This window comes from Cyclopterus lumpus, chromosome 20 (genome assembly GCF_009769545.1).
Source record: "Cyclopterus lumpus isolate fCycLum1 chromosome 20, fCycLum1.pri, whole genome shotgun sequence".
Taxonomy (NCBI): domain Eukaryota; kingdom Metazoa; phylum Chordata; class Actinopteri; order Perciformes; family Cyclopteridae; genus Cyclopterus; species Cyclopterus lumpus.
In genome coordinates this window covers 12,766,117-12,786,692 of record NC_046985.1, presented here as the reverse complement: position 1 = coordinate 12,786,692, position 20,576 = coordinate 12,766,117, and the positions used below count along the sequence as shown (strand labels likewise).

General features: G+C 43.7%; 1 protein-coding gene across 1 annotated transcript in view; it reads right to left on the bottom strand.

Moving 5' to 3' along the window:
• Window positions 1-2,214: 2,214 nt before the first annotated feature.
• The window catches only part of ofcc1 (orofacial cleft 1 candidate 1), a 79,245-nt gene continuing 60,883 nt past the window's right edge, over window positions 2,215-20,576 (bottom strand). Inside the window, exons 22-24 of the mRNA XM_034560738.1 lie at window positions 7,975-8,172; window positions 2,511-2,649; window positions 2,215-2,288 (exon numbers count right to left, since the gene is read on the bottom strand). Coding sequence (XP_034416629.1) covers window positions 2,215-2,288; window positions 2,511-2,649; window positions 7,975-8,172 — 411 coding nt within the window. The remainder of the gene's footprint in view (window positions 2,289-2,510; window positions 2,650-7,974; window positions 8,173-20,576) is intronic.

Genomic DNA, 20,576 nt, shown 5'->3' with positions numbered 1-20,576 from the left:
TAACTTTAATTCAAATGAATCAGGCTGAGCCGCACCCGCCAACCGTGCCAGAAGAGTCGCCGATCTCTACGTGCAGCATTACGATCACCGCAGCACTTCTGAATACAAACTGTTTTATGTGAACACCTCAAGCTGAGGGCTACATAAATATAGAATTAGACAAAGTGTTATTTTTTTCTTTTTATGTTTTATTTTTCCCCTATTTTCTCACTCTCCAGCAACATCCCCAGGTTGGGTTGGCTCTAAGCAGATGCAGGCACTTACTTCAAAAAGTTGCAGCTCCCTTATGATAGCTCTGCAAAAAGGTTTTCTTTTAACTTAAATCAGCAAATGTGTGGAGCAGAGACCTAGCGGCGTGTTTCTCTCCCCCAGAAATAATTGCTCCCAGGGATCAATTTGAAATTTAAATCGTGGTGAAATGGTGTTTGTCATTAACAATCAAATATTTGAACCATTGAAATACCTTTGCCCCCCCCCCTCCCTCCCCCTGTATCTGCACCGTCTGCCCCCAGTTGGAAAAATATTGCAGAGGGCATTGTTTTGATGATGAACTGAAAAGTTGGTCGTGCTCTCAGAAAACATCAAACGAGAGAAAAAGCAGGAGTATAAAAAACCCCATCAAATAGTATAGATTTATATAACATTAACATATCAAAACAGAACAGAGCTATTTGTATGCTTTTCAGCTGTGTTGACGTCCAAGACCAATATCGTGTTGCACATATACTGCACGATTGAAAACAGACAAACAGGGGAAATAAAAAGAACAGGAGAGTTTGGTAAGAGGATGAGAACAATACGGATAGGGAGAGAGGGAGTAAAGTAGGACAAAGAGAGAGAGAGAGAGAGAAGAGCTTCCTGTCGTCTCTGAGAGCCGGCGTCTCTGCTTAATGTTCATTAAGGGGCTGATTGAATTGGGGGGTGTAGCACTGTCACTGTTAATGGAGTGATCTCTAATTGGAGCGCATTAGCTCTATAGGTTCTGGCTAGTGTCAAAGGCAGACGGAAGGAAGGACAGGACGCAACACCAGGGTCTGACACATCCTGCCAATGCTGAAAATACACCAAATTAGACAAAACGTCATTATCTGGTGAGCGTTGGCACACAGTGGACACAAACAATCAATGCAATCCCAGTATAATTAGGCCTACATGTTGTGCTTTCCTCATGTCGTATTGCAGATGGCCTGCGTTCGTTAGGTGTGAGAGAGAGAGTGTGTGTGTCCATATAACACTATGCCCCCCCCCCCCCCCCTCCCCCCCCGGGCCATGGCTGAGATGGTTTTAAACATGGAGGCCAAGGTAAGGTGTGTTCTTTTTTTTTTTTTGGTAATGACGGGCACGAATGGTCGCTATCGCCATCCAACAAGACCAAGAACTTGATCTGTAATGGCTGCCCATAAAGGCGAATCATCGTCAATGAAAATGACAGGTTATTAAGATCCGATCTTAGGGACGGGGACGGGGGATGGGGGGGGGGCTATGGCTTTAGTATGATAGGTTAGACATCTATAAAACCTTTAAAGCCTGGCCCTCAACGACATCAGTCCCGATTCCCATCTCGCCGTGCCCTGTGCCAGAGACACATGCTAATAAGCTCACAACCTTTAATTAAGCAATATGTGTAAGTAGGCAGCCATTATGGCCTGATTTGTGAGCCACTTCATTACACTGAGCACCGGCTAGCAGACACATATTCAATACAAATCAAGCTGGCCTGAATATTATCCTGCTTTATGTGAGGCCAATATTGATATTTTATCACTGGTGTTCTGATTAGTGAATTTTAGAATCTTCATTTTTCATTGTGTTGAGACCGCGCTGAACAGCTAACAGCCTGCCAGTGTTGCTGGACATTGTTTGTTAGGTTAACACTAGTTCTAGTACTAAAGCTTGTCATTGAAAGGTTTAGTACCCAGGAATTGAGACCCAAATATACAGTACACACATACATTTCATTACAACTGAGAAAAAAGTTATTGCAAAAGTGAATGATATGTTTCACACCACATGTTCAAGCTGAAGGCAGCAATACAGCATATTTGAATCAGTGTTTTTTAAATATTTAAATCCTACAACAACACAAAAAGCACACGTTATTCAATAAATGTACCAACAACTCTACTATTTTGCAGAGGACTCAAGTCAAACAGATGGTTGATAAGGTGACTTACATTAGTTTAGGTTCTAACTATCTCTTCCTTTGCTCTGGTTTCATCGGTTGAGGTCTTGCAGTGCAAAACTGGAGCCACACCCACTTCCTCCTATTGGCTCTACACGATTGGACCCTGAGGGAATGAAACACCTGATGAAACTGTGTACATTCTGCTGAACAAACAGCAGGTAGGAAAAGGTTTGCACAAGTAAGAGAGTGTGTGTGTGTGTGTGTGTGTGTGTGTGTGTGTGTGTGTGTGTGTGTGTGTGTGTGTGTGTGTGTGTGTGTGTGTGAGGGATAAGGCGACACGGACTATTGAATGTTTACTTTGTGTACTCTCAGATGTAACACTCACGCCCAAATACTTTCTTCCGTTTCCGTAGCTGGTGTGAAGCACTCGCACCTTCCGTGTCCTCTCTCCAATTGGCCGAGCCCTGACTCGGGCAGGGCACCATCCTGGTTGCACTGTTCAACCCTTCCATGTCACCAATCACCTTCAGAGAGTCGGCAAGGCAACGTGAATGGGAAGCAGAACAACAAATGAACAGTACATGGACTGTTCCAGGACACCCAAGGGCCCATATGCATCAAGTATATCAAAGTACAGGTTTAACTTGGATGGCAGTGACAGAGATTGGCAGGAGAACTGCTATTTTCCTCGAGGCCTGCGAGTGGTGTTGTCATGCACAGTCTCTACCGCTGTCCTGGTGCTTAGAGTGAACTTGGAGGAGAAGCAGAAATGGAGACTTTATATGACACACTACCTCCAGTCCCAGAGGGAAAACAGCTCTCACATTTCTGGGTTGGCCTACTTATGTACAGTGATATGAAATACAACTTAAATCTCACTGGTTCTAAGCTTAAGATTATAAAAACTTGATGACCTATGAAGAAGTAAATTAAAATAACTAATACACGATGTAAAACAATGACGGGTTAAGTCAAACTGACGTCTGCATTCTTTCCACACATCTTCAGCAAAACATGTGATCGAGGAGTCATAAAGGTAGGCTGGCACTTCTCTAATGTGGCAAATTACACAGAAAGAGCCTGCAATTGAACAAACTTGAAAAATGTGCCACAGAGTACTTCTTTATCTAAAACTAGTATAAACTTGCCAGATAATTACATGCAGTTTGGAGAAGTCCTCCTGCTAAGCAGATATGGCTGCCAGGGAGGCATTAATCTCCTCATGCAACATACAGTATGAAGCCAAGGACATTCCCCCCTCTTTCTCTCCCTCTCTGTGTCTCTCGTAATCACACACACACACACACACACACACACACATGCAGAAAAGACATCACTCACAACGCACACAGAGCACACTCACTTCCTGTATAAATCATATTCATATTTCTGAGGGCTGCCGATGACCTCACGGCAAATGAAGCGTGGGTCCTCAGCTCCGCAGCGGCAATCAAATGTGCGGCAGAGTAATTACAAAAGAGAGGTAGGAGGGAGAATTGATGCGGTTTGTCAATGTAATGTTGCTGCAAGGTGCTTTTTTTCTTTTCTTTTTTTTTCTTCCAAAAGGTTAACTTCTTCATATTTCCCCCGCATGATAAATTAGGTCAATATTGGTCCAGCGAAGAGTCGTGGACGTGTGCAGACGGACGGTGGGCTGAGTCACGCAAAGACAAGACAAAGACTCTTTGTTAATGAGAGATTTGATGGCACATCACGATGATGAGGTGTCCCTCGTGAACCCTCTGCGTTTCGCCTTCCATTTCTCACATTCTCTGATCATCTCCATCCGTCATAGTTATCATCATAATTATCAGCTTTGTCACTGTTGTTATAGAAATCTACAAACTGGAAGAGGATATCCTCTCTTTAATTATACAAAACATGCATAATACAACACAGTCCTCCCTGCCGAGGTTAAGATAATGAAATGCCATACACTTAAAAACCTTACTGTGTGAATAAACTGCATTCTTTTTGTTTCTACAAATGGTTCAGAACATTCCCCCCCCCCCCCGCTAAAAAAGGAGAAAAAAGAAAAAGCACAGCTGAAATTGCAGAGAATAGTGTTTTTATTTATACAAGTCGCTGGAGATGCTCATCATCAGCGTTTTTTCCGAGCCATAAATAATTTGCGGAGAGAGGTAATATTCAAGCTGGCAGAGCCTTAGTTGTGCATCTTTAATGGAAGTTTTACAGAAGCTGAGCCAGTTCTTGCATATGCTGCTGCCTCCCAGATGGAGGAAAGGAGACAAAAGGGGCACAGTTGGCTTGTCCTATCTTTTTATAAGTCCATCGACACTTAAATGCTAGCCCCGGAGAAAAAACGACACAGGGGGACATAAACCCACTGTGGTTTTAGGAGGGAAGATAATGACTTTGCCTGCATTAATTTCTACATCAGCCATCTTGTTTCCTCAGACAGAGTGGTTATGAGGCCTTCTCTGAAGGTCCTAGGTTATATAGATGCATTTCCCTGCATAATTTCGTCCCGAACAGTTGTTGTCAGCAGTGCATTTTGCGAGTTGGCAGCTGGGGAACATCTGTTTATAGGTAATGAGTGTTTGAAAAGCTACACCTCACTTTACCTTTAATGTCTTTTATTGGAGCACACTGACGGGAACGTAGCTTTAACTTTTTTGTATTGTTGTGATTCAGCGAGAAGATTCCTTCAGCATGGTCAATATTACAAACACCTGCCCTGGGCAACACGCTGCATGGGAGCATATGATGGATCATTAATATTAACTTTCTTTAAACAGAATTCAATATGCAAGTCAATAAAGACTTCATTATCGTTATATCTTTTTTACTACACACCCCACAACTCCTTCCACTCCGCTCCCTACTTCTCGATAACGATGCAACACCGAACGGGAAAAAGAAAAAAACTTTCAGTCAACATTGCTGGTTCAATAATGGCTGAATAAACAACAGAAATGTTAAGTTTCTCATGACTCTTGCTCAGTTTCTCACTCTCCAGCAAATCAAACAGGGCACACCTCGCTGTTCTGTTACGTTCAAACAGTGTCTAACAGTGTCTATAGCTCAGGGCACTTCTTCCAGGACTTGCTTTTTAATGTGTTCGGTTTAGACACATTTTGGATGTAAATTTGCGTTTATTTTGCAGAGCAGCTGCCCCCTGGAGCGATGGTCATGTTAGTCTAAGGGAGGAGCAAGTCCTTCGGGGCATTGGTGTCCAGGACACTGCCTGAGACAACAGAGCTCTTTAAAGGAAATGAGCCATCCGTCAATATTTCCTCAGTAAATGGAAACAGACTTCTTAAGTGGGATTACTCTTTTAACTAACTGAGACATGGAAGTCACGTTATTACACAGTAGTATTATGTTTGTTTTTTTTGTAACCGTCATCCTCCTGTCATCTATGCCTACGATCAAGATTTCACAACAGAATATGACAAAAACAATGAACATATTGTAGATGCTACTACTAATAATGATAAGCAGGAAAACATGTGTTTTTTATTGTAGGCTACATGTTCTAAATTGACATGTTGATAACAAGTAATGATACTGACATGCATGTACATGAAAGCCGGTGGGAAAATCTCAAATATACCTCAGCATATTTGGCTTGAAGTAAAACCAATTAAATTATTGTTTTATTGCCCAAATAAATTGAATTCATGCTATACAATACTTAGTCTAGTAACATTGCAGTGTAAATACATCACCATGAAGCATGCTATTATTTGGAGAAGTGAATATAGTATTAAGCCTAAACAGGAAAACCCATAAAAATTGCTTTAAAATGTCATAAATAAAGAACAGAGAGGATATTCTCTACATTACTATGGCCACTGGATATCACACAGTAGTAGAGCATTTTTGTATTTCATTCTATATTTTTTATCTATTTAATTTGTGTAGAAGTGCCTGCACGGCTGTTATTTCTCTCTGAGGAGCTGTCACCTTACATCTGAAGGCCAGTTTGTACACAGCACCCTGTCGCAGTGTGTGTACCGCTGCCAGAATTATATAAAGCACTAATAAAATCAGCTCAAGTGTTCTTCCGAGTGCTGGGGATGCCCTTTGGTGATTCCTGGATCTTGCTCTATACATAAAACCAGTCTATATATTCAGGAGAGGATTAGTTTTGAATATGTAAAGTGGGGGTCCGCGCTGCGAGGCGAAGGGGAATGGCATAGTGCTCTCTCGGCGACGCTGCGCATCGGTGTTATCGCTCCCCACTACCAGCGGGTGAAAGAGGATGCCATCGGCATCTTTTGCTACTGGAGGTCCCTGCCTGTTAAGTTGCAAGGAACAGACAGCAACACCCAAGGGACACAGTGTGTGTGAGAAAAGAGAGCAACAGAGAGATCGAGTGTTTGTGTGTGTGTGTGTGTGTGTGTTTTTTCCAAGGACAGTAACCTATCTTTCACTTCAGGTGGCCTCTATGAAACTCCCTTCACAGTTTAAAGAATGAAGAGTCAGCACGGTGGTAATGATTTAGCATCGCAGAAATGGCAGGAATCCATTCTTTTTCTCTCAGCGAGGTAGCGTTTCGGTTGCCGGGGTTATGGGTGTAGTCAATTTGCGTCGGCAACTGCATTTGTTTTTTTTGTGTGTGCATGTTATTCTCACAAAAAAAAAGAAGTGAAGATCTGTGCGCGTCTGTCTGTGTCAATGAGTGTGCGCTGTTTAGCCACGAACAATTCACCCAGATGTCTCATCTGCTATGCACAGGTCTAGAGGCTACGTGTGCACACATACACACGCAGACAGTGCGACACCAGTAATAAATATACCATGCTGTGTGTTTACTCACATAAGCTCACCATCACTCAAATTATGACGGAGAACCATTAGAACGCAAAAAGAGCCTCAGAGCTAATTGTTAGCGCCTATAACCCCCCTCCCCCCTCATCCCTCTCACATTCAAACATCAAAATATTAATTTTGTTGCGAGGATCCAGGTTGCTCTTGGGCGACTGACAGAATGATTGAGGAAAGGAATGACTTCTTGCTACTGCAGCAGGAGTCACAAAGCGCTACTACAATTGGTGAGTCTGTGTGTTTCTGACCTGTCTGTCTTGCAGGTGCTAAATATTTGTGGCAATAATTACAATGCACGGCGCAGTGAGGGTGCATTATGTGCTTTCTTTGCTGTCAAAAATGACATTTCATCAGAAGGGTTATACAGGATAAGGCACTGTGATTTTTAATACAACATATAGAGATTGTAAATGGTTGTTACTAGGAGAGGAGACAGAGCAAAATGTGAGTTCTGTTGACTTAGTTGTAGTAAGTAACAGTTGTATTCACATGATGAACTAGGTCTTGATTTGTTTCTCAGGGCAAATCCAGACATTCAGAAAAAAATCATTTAAAATCTGGTTTTACCCGAGGAAAGAAAATCTAATCTGTCATGGTTGTTCACCCTTTCAGACCACAGAGCTGTACTGTTGTCTTTTTTATTGTTCCGAAAGCAGAATAAGGAACTACTTTATGCGTCCATGTCTGCCCTCCCCGTCTTTCCCTGAGATGGAAAGGAGGGAGTGTTTTCTGAACCGCCAACTCATTTCTCCACCCTTTTCCTCTCCCTTTCTTTTTCCTCCACTCTTAATTTCTCTCTTTCTTAAGGCGCAAACTTCAGTTAGGGAAAGACCTCAGTTTAATGCCGAATCCAGATAGAAATGAAAGCTTACTTTCTTCTATGAAAACAACTGGTTTATAGGATTGTGCAGCCTTGAAGTTGATATGTGCTCTGTCTCATGTTATTTCTGGCCAGATAATTCAAACAGTGTAGTTCTCCCTTTCACAATGCTGTGTTTATTGTACATTAATGTATAATGTCAAAATGTTTTGTACACAAGATGTTCATATCCCACCTCCATGATAGCGCCATCCGGTTGTCGGAGGAAGTGCCTGTATCTTTGTTTCAGCCCACTGAGGTAGAGGGTGTAGACTGCCACGTGGGTGCTGGTCTCGCCCTCCGGTAGAGCTGCATCCTCTCTTGGGAGGTCGGCAGGGGCTGCAGAGCCTGCCAATGGGTCATCCGCCGTCCAGATATAGTCATAGACTGCCACCTAATCATGCACAAACGTGAAGGGAGATCATGACACATTGAGAGTGTGGTTGTAGTTGGTTTGTCCAGCAGCTTGTGTAAAGCTCTGATATTCAAGGCTTAAGGTTGGCTGCTGAATAGCATTCCATATGCTAGTTATGTTGTTGGAAAATCTGTGAAGACATGAAAGAAATGCATTCAAATTGAAGGGGATAATGTAAGTACGAGGGACGTTTTAGAACCTGGGACCCATTCAATGTGAGACACTCTGCTACAGTGTAAGCATTCGGTCAAAATCCGCCAAAAAGAAAATGTCAGTAACTTTATTTTTTTAATTGAGAAAACCCAATATCAAAAACCCATGTACATCATATCAAAATCAGCCTGAACCGTACCTTGTAAACTGCTGAGATGTTCATTTTATTTACATACAACTGCAGCCACCAGATAAGCTCTCACTCGTGAACAGTACATCAGCACGCTAATTCCTAGTAGTGCCTGAGTCCTATGGGGCCTGGTCTGTGGCAGGTAAAGAGACAGGTTGTGTTTGTGATCATGCGTACATATGGATAATCCGGCTGGCAGGCTTGTTTGTGACTCTTTGTTTGTGTGTGTGTGTGTGTGTGTGTGTTGGGAGCTTACACACCTGTAATGCGCTGCCCTTCTGTATTAGGGTGAGACACGGGGAGCAAGCGGAGCGTGTAACGTGTTATATAGGTCATGTAACTCGAAGTCATCCATGTGTGAAGATCATGGAAGCTCTCTCCCTCTATGATAGTGTCTGCTGGTGAAGGCTTGAATGTGTGCCGGATGCATGCATCATGGTAGATCTCATACATCATCGTATTTACTCAAAGACAAAGTTGTAAATCCATATGCTCCAAGAGTCGATATGATGAAAACATGACAACACTGCTTTGTCCCCGACGTCCCAGACTGCCAGGCAGAGGTAGTTCCCTGTTTTTAGGCCTCACAATACAGTGGTTTCAATGGAGTGAGAGCATGGTTTTATGAGTGTGTGTTTGTGTGTGTACATGCATGTGCGATACGCAGCCATATGGGCCATAATGCAAACTATAACCTTTTACATCACAGACTCAGAGCAGTGAAAACCTCACGCACACACAACCACTAAGCCACATGCACGCGCACACACACACACACACACACAGAAAGTGGGTGTAAAAAAAGAGGAAGACGTTTTTCAAGTAGTTTCTAAAATTCAAGGTGACCCTCTAATTGGCTGCGTAATTATGATTTTGTCTAAAAATACAGAAAAAGGAAAAAGGCAAACTCATTCAGGGGGCCGCGAGTAGCAGGGTCAAGCTGAAGGAGAGGTTTAATGTGGCGGTGTATCGCTGTCACCCCACACGTACAAACGGTTAGCCAAACACAACTCTAGGCACTTCACCGGGAAAACAGTGGGAGCCATTACCGCACTCGTAATTAGAGACGTTGCATAAACTGCAAACCAGACAGCCCCATGAGTAGAAAGGACCTCATTGTCAAAATGTCAAAGAGTCACGAGTGCAAAGAGAGAGAGAGGGAGAAGAGCAGCTGAGAACATTTAAAGAAGGTGTGTTTGCATGTGTTAAGGGGGACGCGGGGATGCATCTCTTCAACGCTAATTAAGACGCTCATTAGGGAAATGGCCTCCACTGCGGCTTGCCTCTAGCTTGGCCTCGGCTCACACTGGGGGAAACTGATTACCTGAATTCCTTAAGTAATCAGCACCTCTGCTAGGCAGCAATCACTCTGTTTGGATAGTGTGTACGTTGATTTGCTGGGGGTTTTTCTTCAGGAAACACAAATAGGAGAATGTGCAGACAAGCCTAGATGTCTTCCTATATATTGCTTCTCAGCTTGTCCATGAAACATTGAGAAATCATAAACATTTAAAGTCACAAACGTGGAGAGAAATGAGGAAGCAAAAACATGCCTTTCTCGCTGTGCTGGTCACAGGCAGTGTGCCTATGACCCGGTTAAGGCCCCAGTTCTGGATTTCATAAACCAAGCTGTACAGTGGTGATAGAAACACCATGGATTCAGCCTCTGTACTCAAAGTCACTTTGGTTAAACACACCTGCTTGAATACCCCAGTGTGGTGTGCATGCGTATGTATTTTGGCTTGCATGAAAATAGATTTTTTTTTCTTCAATGTTAGCCACGCCACCATCCTACGCTAATTAGCACGTGAAATCCAGTTGACAAGACGAGACAAAAGCTTGAAAAGGTGTTTGTGTGTTCGGTTTGGGTGATGCCATTTCATGCAATGCACCATGGCTCTCAGGATGCATCATTGCTGAGACACAAAAAGGAAAGAGCATTAGAGGGCCTGTCTGCTCTACACTACTCTGTTCTGGTCTGTTGTGTTGCGTTATGGTGCTAGCCTGGCTTCTAGCCCTAGCGTGAGTGCTCTCTCCACTCCACCATTGTTCCATTTGATAGCACTAAGTGACTGATTTAGGTCCAATGCCTGCATGGAGCAGACAGGCCAGCTGTGGGTTAAGCAGATAGCATTCAAGTGAGCTAACCCAATTCAAACCCAATCAAGCCGGGATTTATTGTTGGGGCCTGTATTTATAAATCTGATAGAGTCTGCATCAGTCCCTTGACTTGCATCAAGAGAGACGGGGCCTTATTTGTTTTAGCGGAGGACTATAAACGGCAAACCATGTTTTCCAGCAGGGACATAAATATCAGGATTTGTAGACATTACCGCAAATGCACATGAAGAATGGGAGGGAGGGACAGGGGCACAGGAAGTGGAGATGGCACAGCTGCAGACGTGGCTCCATGGTTCACAAATATAGTCTGTCTGTCTTTCTGGGAGAGGATGCGATTTCACACCAACCAAATCATACCATACCACATATGCAAGCAGAATAAAAGCAATCAATACTTAAATACAGGCGTCTGTGAATAGCTTTTTTTTTTTTTTTAAATGCACTGTGACTTATAATGACATTTGACTGACCTGTCAATCATTCTAATTCAAATATGAAGTCCGTCACGAGATGGATTTGGAATTCCTTTGCTGTTTTGTTAGTTTGAGGCCAACACTGCCTCCGAGATAAAAGGATAAATGCGCAACATTTTAAACAGGATATTCTTTTGTGTTGTATATATATATATAGATATATATATATATATAAAAGTGACCCATATTCATACCTAAATTAGGATTTTAGCTTGCAACTAACAGCTAAAAAGAGGGCAGACAGCTTCTTTGGAATTAAACCGTAATGTTTTACTGGGTGAGAGACTGGTCTAGTAATAGCTGTGTATGGGGTGAGTACAGCGTATTTTATATACTTGTCTAACACGTCCTTAACTGTCACAAATATCAATGTCTGACATTTTCCTCCATTTTGTTACATGTCGGACATAAACACGGTTTCGAGAGTTGACTATTTTAAAAAGAGGACATTTCCGCCGTCTGGCATGTCCCTGCTGACAACCACAACGGTTCCAAAACTTGACCCCACGAGTGGAAAACTTTGCTATTTTCCAACCGCAATCAAAACACTTGTCAAAATGCGACCCAATCACCATGCCTCAAGAGCAAACTCACTAGTCAACTCATGCACGCTTTAATCCACCATTTTGAGAACACAACCAGGAGGGGGGACGCACCACTGATTAATAAACACAAACTAACAAGGCCCCAGAGTGAGCTATCCATAGGCATTAAATATTACGCTTTTATTGGGAGTGTGAGTTTACATGTGTGTTTGAATGCATCTGTTTGTGATATATGAGTACACACTGCGTGTACATGTGCATGTGCGTATGTGTGTGTGTGTGTGTGTGTGTGTGTGTGTGTGTGTGTGACTGAACTGAAGGGAGGAGAGAAGGAGAAGTCTCTATGGCCAGGCAGACTGAGCCCGGCTGGCGACTGTCCAGGACAGGAGCCTAAGGCGTGGCCACGAACAGGCCTGTCAGTCCCCCGATCCTTTAATGATTGATCCAAACTAGATAGCCATCATTACCATTCGTGCACTCTCTCTCTCTTCCCCAGGTCTCCCTTCCTCTGTCTAATTTTACCTTCCATTTGCATGTTCCCATGGACTAATTAAATCTTTCTCCTTTCTCTGTCTCTCTACCTCTCTCCCTCTCTTTGTCTCTCTCTCTCTCCGTCTTGCTTTCTCTCTCCGTGTCCACTGGTATGAAAAATAATGCAGCACATTTTTGGCACATTATTATGTATGAAATGTGAGGCCGTAATGTATTCCAGTTGGTTGAAGTTCTCTAGACCATGTCTGTAATGAGCACAACAGAAGTAAGACTTGCTGCACTGCCTGTGTGAATGCCATATCTCCCTTTTCTCTCCCCCCTCTCTCTCTCTCTCTCTCTCTCTCTCTCTCTCTCTCTCTCTAACCATCTCCCCTCTTTAAAAAAAAAGAAGAAGCTTCTTCCCTCTGTCCCCATGCACACTCACTCTCTTCAGTGTCCAACCCTTTACGGCTGGGGTGCTCTCCTCCATGATCATTTTGGTTGGTAGTTCTGTCCCACTTGGCTTTAATTTACAGTGTGAAAATAATTAGAATCCCACTTTTGCGAAGACTGGAGTGAAAATGTAAACAATGCTTCCCTGCGGGCGGGTGCTTCATCACTTTGACAGGTGCATTTGAATTTGCCTGGGTGGCGGACAGGCTTGGTTATTTATGTGTCAGTCGCACATGGAAGCCCCGGTTGTGGCTGAGACTACGGCTGGGTCTGAGACTAGGGACGAGGTTGGAGCTCTGTTGAGTGGCGGGTGTCGGAGGAAATAGGATGGTGTTGGTTATGCACCTGGTACTTGGGATGGGGCTGTGGCTGGTTCTGGCGCTATTGGCAAATGAGCTGGGTGTGCAGCTTGTGCTGTGGCTGAGGACAGATTCATAGCTGTAGTGAGGAGAGGGCTGAATGCAGCAAATCACTAATACCTGGAGGAGGCCGAATTTAGAGTAAGGAAGTGAAGGAAGTCTGACTTTGGGCATGGGTATTTAGATGGTGCTTGATTTGGTGCTATCTGTTTTTATAGGGTGGTACTCTCATGCTATAATGACTAGATCTAAAGTACAGCTTCATTTTGAGCTTGTATAAGGTGCAGAGTCACCTGCTTATTAACCAATCTTCTGTAATTACATTTGTATGTCATTGCCAAAGATGAACCAAATCCGAGTCACAAAAGTGTCTGCGTCCTCCATCAGAAAACTTGTGACACTCTTTGAGATATGTATTTGAGGAGTTCTGGTTGTTGTTGGTGGGCCCAGGCCAGGTGTGCCTCACACAAACCTGGAGGAACCAGGTCGTCAACTCACACGGCAACGGATGAGGCCTCATGGTGTCCGTGATGCTTTTCATTAATGGCTGGCTGAAGATGAAGAGGGAAAGGAACATTCTTCTGTATCAAGTAAATACAAAATAATCTCAGGACAATGGAAACTATTCAGGGATGCTGGATAAACTAAATGTGCTTTTGTGACAACAGATCAGCATTCTGAGTCGTATGCCTGATAGAAATGGTGCATATGCTCATAACAACTCCATCAACACTGCATGGAAGCTACTGTATCTGAAACCAGACCGTTGATTTCTGCGGCCTATCCTTTTCTATCTGTTGTATTTATGTTGTCACTGTAGCATATTTAGGCGTTTCCATTTGACACCCATTTTTTTTGTACAATCCAAAACAAAAAGTGGTCATAGCATGAACATAAAGTGGGCACACTAGAGCAGAGAGAGAGGAGAGGAGCATCAATGCTTATTGCCAAGTGAGAGAAGAGGTAGACATCGTTGCTTCTTTTGTCCACAGATCCACATGCGCACACACACACACACACACACACACACACACACGCTCATCTACATCTTAACACACGCACACACATCCACGCTCACAAACAGACAAAGCCTCACACAGTGCGAGGCAACGCATGCGTGCATCTCCAGTGCCTGCGGGCGCTCCGGGCAAGGCAGCAGGGAGTGGGGGGAGGGAGGGAGGAAGGGAGGAAGGGAGGAAGGGAGGGGAAATGGGGGTGAGGAGTGTGTACTGTGCAGAGGCTCTCTGAGCTATAGAGGTACAATCCCTCCTCTCCACTCCACCCCCAGTACCACCACCACCCTGTCTGTCAGAGCTGGCCCGGGCTCAAGGCCTGTTTGCTGAGCACTGGGTTCACACCACAGACACTGACTGCATGGAGGCACACACACATAAAACACAAGTGCTAACACAAGCTCATGGACGCACCCACACACACACACACACACACACACACACACACACACACACTGGGTACACACACATTTTAAATAATAGGCACATACACAGATGCAAAGGCTTTGTACATTAGGGGTCACAATGCGTACATACACATGCTCATTCACAGAGATTTGAATGTGCGCATATACACACACACACCATACGCACTGGCTTCACGCAACACATACATGGTCAAGACAGGCCACAGCACATTGCACATGGCTGGGAACAGACCCAACCACAAAGCATGAAAGACCACGACATACATGCATGGATAAGCCAAGCAATGTCAGCCATTAGAATGGAAATAGATACGCTATTATTGTAAATTTGGCCAATATGTGGACGGTCGGCAGATATAATTGGAGCAGCTTGAAAATGGCATGGATGCACACTGTCTGCGTTGGGCCTGATTTGGCTGAAGCAAAGGTCTGCGTCTGGTTAACCGCACCACTGGACAAGACAGGCCACCCATTCACATTTGCATGCAGGGGCACATGCACTTGTACACACACATACACACACACAGTGACAAAATGGCTCGTACGCTACAGTAGCTTTCATCCACCCTCCTCTCATTACTGTGCGTATTAAAGCAAAGATCATTGGCATTTCAACTTGAGTAATCACAGTTGTGTGCAACAACACACTCCATCCAAAAGTAGCAGGGACCAAATTGGACTTCGAGAAAAGATAAACAAGCAACAATGTCTATATTTACAGTCACCGCTGAACAACTTTAAAAGAGATTATCCGGTGAGATTATATCTTTGACTGCCTGAGATAATCCAGAAAATATGATATGCATAATTCACTGTTACTAATCTCCTTGCAGAAAATAAAGCCTACTCCAAGTCTACAGTAAACAACTCCGATAGTCACCCATTCTACTTCTCACATGTCTGACTCACCCTGGGCCCTAAGGAGATCACTTTTCCAGGTTTGTTCTGGAGCCCGTTGAAGTTTATTGAACAAAGGAAAGTATGTGTGCTCAGGGATAATATATATGGATGTTTAAAACATGATTCAATTAATGACTCTGCAAATATGTGACCTCAAACCTGCCACACCACACATAAGCCAGTAATATAAGTGACAACACTGGCTAAAATATTAGCCAGAAGATGCAATAAAGGTTTCATTTAGCAATAAATAAAGCATATGCAGCCATGCACATTATAGAAAATGTCTCTATTGAAACTAATAAAGTATTTGTAAACAAGCCCCCTTCTTGAAATCCTTGAAAACACGTTTTCTTTTTTCACTAGTACACGTACTTTCCGACGTTGAACTCAATTCTCCAAATTTCAGCAGCCCAGGCTCCGTATTAAGATGCTGCAGACAGATGTCAAAGTTGAGAATTGCCTTTGATATCCAAAATTTGACTTTGGAGTAGCTTCAACCTAATCAGGCCTTGGAGGCTGGAGGTGATAAGTATCCAAGCCAATAACCCGAAATGAGAGCTGGAGAATCAGTGATATGCATGCACACACGCACACACACACACACGCACACACACACACACACACACACACACACACACCCCCACACGCACACACACAGTGTGAGTGGAAAAATGAGTGAATGTCCAAATGTCTATTTCTCCTCGGGATGTCATGTGGGTCTGTTAAGATGCGACACCTGTCACAATCACCAGACCTTCCTCATCCCCTGCGGGCCGCAGGAAGTGGCCAAGGTCAGACTCTTTAAAAGCAGAGGAAGGGAGAAAGGGGGGAAAGAAGTGACGACGGACAGTCACAAAGAATCAGATCTGTCAAGTTCAAGCTGTAAAGCCTCTGTGGAGTCAGAGGCCGTGTCTGCATCTTCGTATGTGTCTTTGAGTGAACGTTACGTACAAAACTGCCGCTGTGTGTACACAAAGTATGATGTCATGTGGTACATCCCTCGTAACGTTTCTCCAGCTGACCTAATTCCCCTCCACAATACTTACATCCTATTGGTCCACACATGTTACACTAATCTCTCTCTAATATGTTATATCCACACACAGGTGGTTTGAAAACCTCCGGAACGGACATAAGTCCTATTCCACTTTGTTCCACGTCTGTGAATCTTTTCTCACTTTCCAAACGACCCGATTTGTTGCCTTCTGTTTCACATCATGGGATGGCAGGGGGGAAAAGGGGCGGGGCTCTGTAGGACAGAGGAAGAAGGAGGGGAGGTAGAGGATGAGAAGAAGGAAGGAAAGACGAAGAAGCATCTCAAAGTGGCGAAAAGCCGACGTCAATTTAATCTCCTCCAGCTGGAAATGTTTTGACAGCTGACGGGCGAAGTTAATATTATGAAGAAATTGAAGAAAAAAAAAAATCCTCTTCCTCCCTCACGGAGTCACAAAAGGCGAGTGTCCGAAACATTCCAAGAACACAATCTTTTGAAATACAAGAAGTTTGGCTTGATCCATTTGTGTGACACAGGGGTTGACCATACAGGCTGTTAACCAAAGGCACTTCCTTTTTTCTTTTTCACTCCCTCCCTCCCTCCCTCTTTTCCTTCTGACAGAAAAGCCTGCCCAGGCCCAGGCTTTGGTAGATAATGACATCCTCTCCCTGGATTAATTGTGAGGGACACATTAAGCAATGGGGCTGACACTCCCTGTAATTAAACTGTTCACACCGACGAGTTCATATTGGAACTCTCTCTCTCTCTCTCTCTCTCTCTCTCTCGGCCTGTTTAGAAATGGGAGGAGACATTGTAGTGGTGGGATTGTGGGGAAAGGGAGTGCATCACTTGTGTTCACTGAACGAGAAACAAACATATTGAATAATAATAATAATAATAATAATAATTGAGAATAATAAACCCCCGATTACAGGATGACCTCACCCTTGCTTTGGGATTTAAAGGCAGAATAAGCAGGATCTTCAAGGAAGAATACAATAGAAAATGAACTCATAAAAAAATAACCCCTCCTAATCATCAATAATGACCCACAAGTGTGAGGCAGCACCCGTATCTGCCTTCTATTATTTCTTATTCTGCTGTGTTCGGGACACAAGGTACCACATCGTAAGCATGCCGCCGAACTGAATGAAACCGGTGGTGTCTTTCAGCCGCCGGCAAGCATCCCAAACCCTCATTGAATCAGTCTCTACTTCTTCAAGTCAACATCCAACATGAACAGACTTATTTTGGTCACATCACACACTATTTTGTAACAAAGCACTTTTAAGAAGCACCTTGTTGTTTTTAACTTATTGCACTTTCAGTTCAAATATTCACTTTGAAAACCCATATGAAGGAGTTTGTACATTTTCCATTTCACTTCTCTTTGAAATTCCTGTTACTCTTCAGCTTGTGTAAAGAAATCTACACGTAATTGATAATTGCTGAAAAAACATGAAACGAGTTCCTATTGCAATTTGCACTCCCGTATACTGTTAGTATGTGAAGACTGTTTAACCGATAGTTCAGATGAATTGCTCGGGAATACATGGAAATTGAATGCAAAATTGCTATGCTAATTTAATGCCGAAAGATACCCAAATTATATTGGTTCATTTTGATCTCGACTACACACCTGTACAGTTTAATGACACGATCGAGGAAGATCGTGTTTCATCGCTTTCGCGGTGAAAACAAATCTGTCTACAGACATTCAGAGACACATATAAACACCTGGCAAAGTACACTCACTGTTGGGGCTGCTAATAAAATGACTCACATTTAATACATACTCGCATTTGATGAATTCCGATGGTGGAGAAAGAAAGACTAACCGTACATAAAATCTAACGTGCCGACATTGTGCAAAGTGCACAAGGACGGACTAATGGAGAGCAGCGCAGCGCCCGGAAGAGCTGGGTTCATGTCAAATGTGCACAAAGAGCCCTTAAAAGAACTGTTGTGTGAAAAGTTGTTCTTCATGTAATTTGTTGCCACACAATCTTATACGTGTGAACTGGAGAGGAGGTGAGAGGGGACATGTGTTTGATCTTTATCTGTCTTTTCCACCCCCCATCTTTTTTTAACCGCTACGTAGCGTCTTCACACATTACTGCCCAGCAAAGTCCGTGACCTTTTCATGAACACAGGCATGTAGCCTTTGCAGTCATATCTCATATTGAGCTCCCTAATGCTCTGACTGTGGATGCTGTGCTTGCTGCTACGTCGCTCCTGTCCTTGCCTGCCTGCTTTGCTATCGCCTCGGGCCATCGGGGCCTTCAGTGCTGCCCACTAAAAAAGAAGAAAAAAAAGAAACCCATCTGCTGTAATTGAAGAAGCCACTGTAAATGTGACATGCACATGTGCGGGCTGGCAGAAAGGTTTGCATGCATGTACTCACACTTCCAAATGTCCACGATGGAAGACACACATGCACAGACATACTGTATAGATGCACACCGTGCACATGCTTGAACTCACACACACACCAATGCACACACACACGCACGCACATACGGACCACATTGCTCTTTGGTAGAGGTTATTGGGGGGTTGGTAGGACTCCGGTGATCCCATGTTAATGCAGGGACACACACACACACACACACACCCATAGACCAGTAGTTGCCCTCTGACTCTAGACGACCCCTCCTGAAGCACTCAGCTCCTCCTCTCCTCTCCTGGTGTTCCTGTGTTGCTGTTATGGTTCCTGTTGAGGAGCTGAGGGTTCTATTGTTGTGTGACAGCGGTTCCTGTGTATCATGTCACGGCCTACTGCTCCCTCTGTCCCCCTTCCCCTCCAACGCCTCTTCTTCCTTTGCTTGAGTTCAGATTTGCGTCTCGGGTGACCCCATCCGTAACTTTACTGTACTATTGGCACAGCAAGACTGATGAATAAAGCAGGTGAAGTGCTACATGGCTTTGTTGTCTTGTAAATAGAGTTTCAACTGGATTACTGCAGAGAGTTAAGAGGCCACTATGATGCCTGTGAAATTATGGTAAATAGGGTGTATTGAGTGTTTCGCAATAATGTTGCAATCATAATCTTTTGAAAGGCAAGGCAATATAGAATATTTCTTTTGAAATGAGATTAAAGCAACAAATGTTCTTTTTTTGTCACATGGTAATTACTTTTTTGCCGAATCTTTTAGTCAGATGGTAATGACCCGAGTGTCTCTCTGGTACCATCATGACGCTGCTGCATACATTAACATGGAGAACACATCTGACATGATTAACAGCCAGCCTCCCAGACTCAGGTTATCATTACCACTCCAATCTGTGCTGTTTGACGCTCAACAGGTTTACTCCCCACCAACCACGCTGCTGTTGCAAAGCACCTCGGGTGTTCCCAAAACTCGCCCGCCGGTAACCCATTACCTAGACATACGGTGACAAACGGCGCGAAGGTACGCAAATGTTGATGCAATCAGGTTGCGAAAACATCTCCAGGGCCCCCCCCCCCCCCCCCCCCCCCACGCTCTCTCCCTCCTTTACCCACTTCTTTTAATCTCTCCCTCTCTCCTTCAATTATCACAATGTCACCACCACCGGGAAACTTTCCTTTCGGTAATATAACAGGAACAGCGCTTTAGCGGGTGAGCCGGCGCTCTCCTCTGTCATTGTCATGGCTGTGGCTCTGACAAAACAGTTTGCGTACCTGCTTAAGTATTACAGAAATTAACACCTCCCTTCCAGGTACAGTAATCAACGGGGTGACGGGAGACAATTAATTAGGTCCATCTGCATCACTGCCTTTACATAATTAATGGCGCTCATTACTGAACCACTAGTATGATGGTTGCTAGCACACTCACTAGCTCAGAGCAGCATCAGAGTAGAAAAGTGTAGGCTTCATGTTTGTTCGTTTCATCCTGCACAAAGTGTACGAGTTTCCAAACTAAATATGTCAAGAAACGTTGTTAAGTTAATTTAACCAGTGTGTCTTGTGTCCATGTTGTCTCGTGATTTCCTGTTTTATTTTGAAAGTTAACTTTCCTCTCTTTTCAGGCAAACTTGCTCCTCCCCCTGTGTGTTTCCCCCCTGGTCTGATTGTCTGCCTCTCCCCTGATTGTTTCCACCTGTGCCCTTATAGATGTATATATATATATATATATATATATATATATATATATATATATATATATTATATATATATATATATATATGCGTGTCCTTTGTGCCAGAGAACCAGTTCTCCATGCCATTTGCCATTTGCCATTTTCATATTTTAAGATGTCACCGCCCTTAAAAAAACGTTACCACCCTTAACAAAA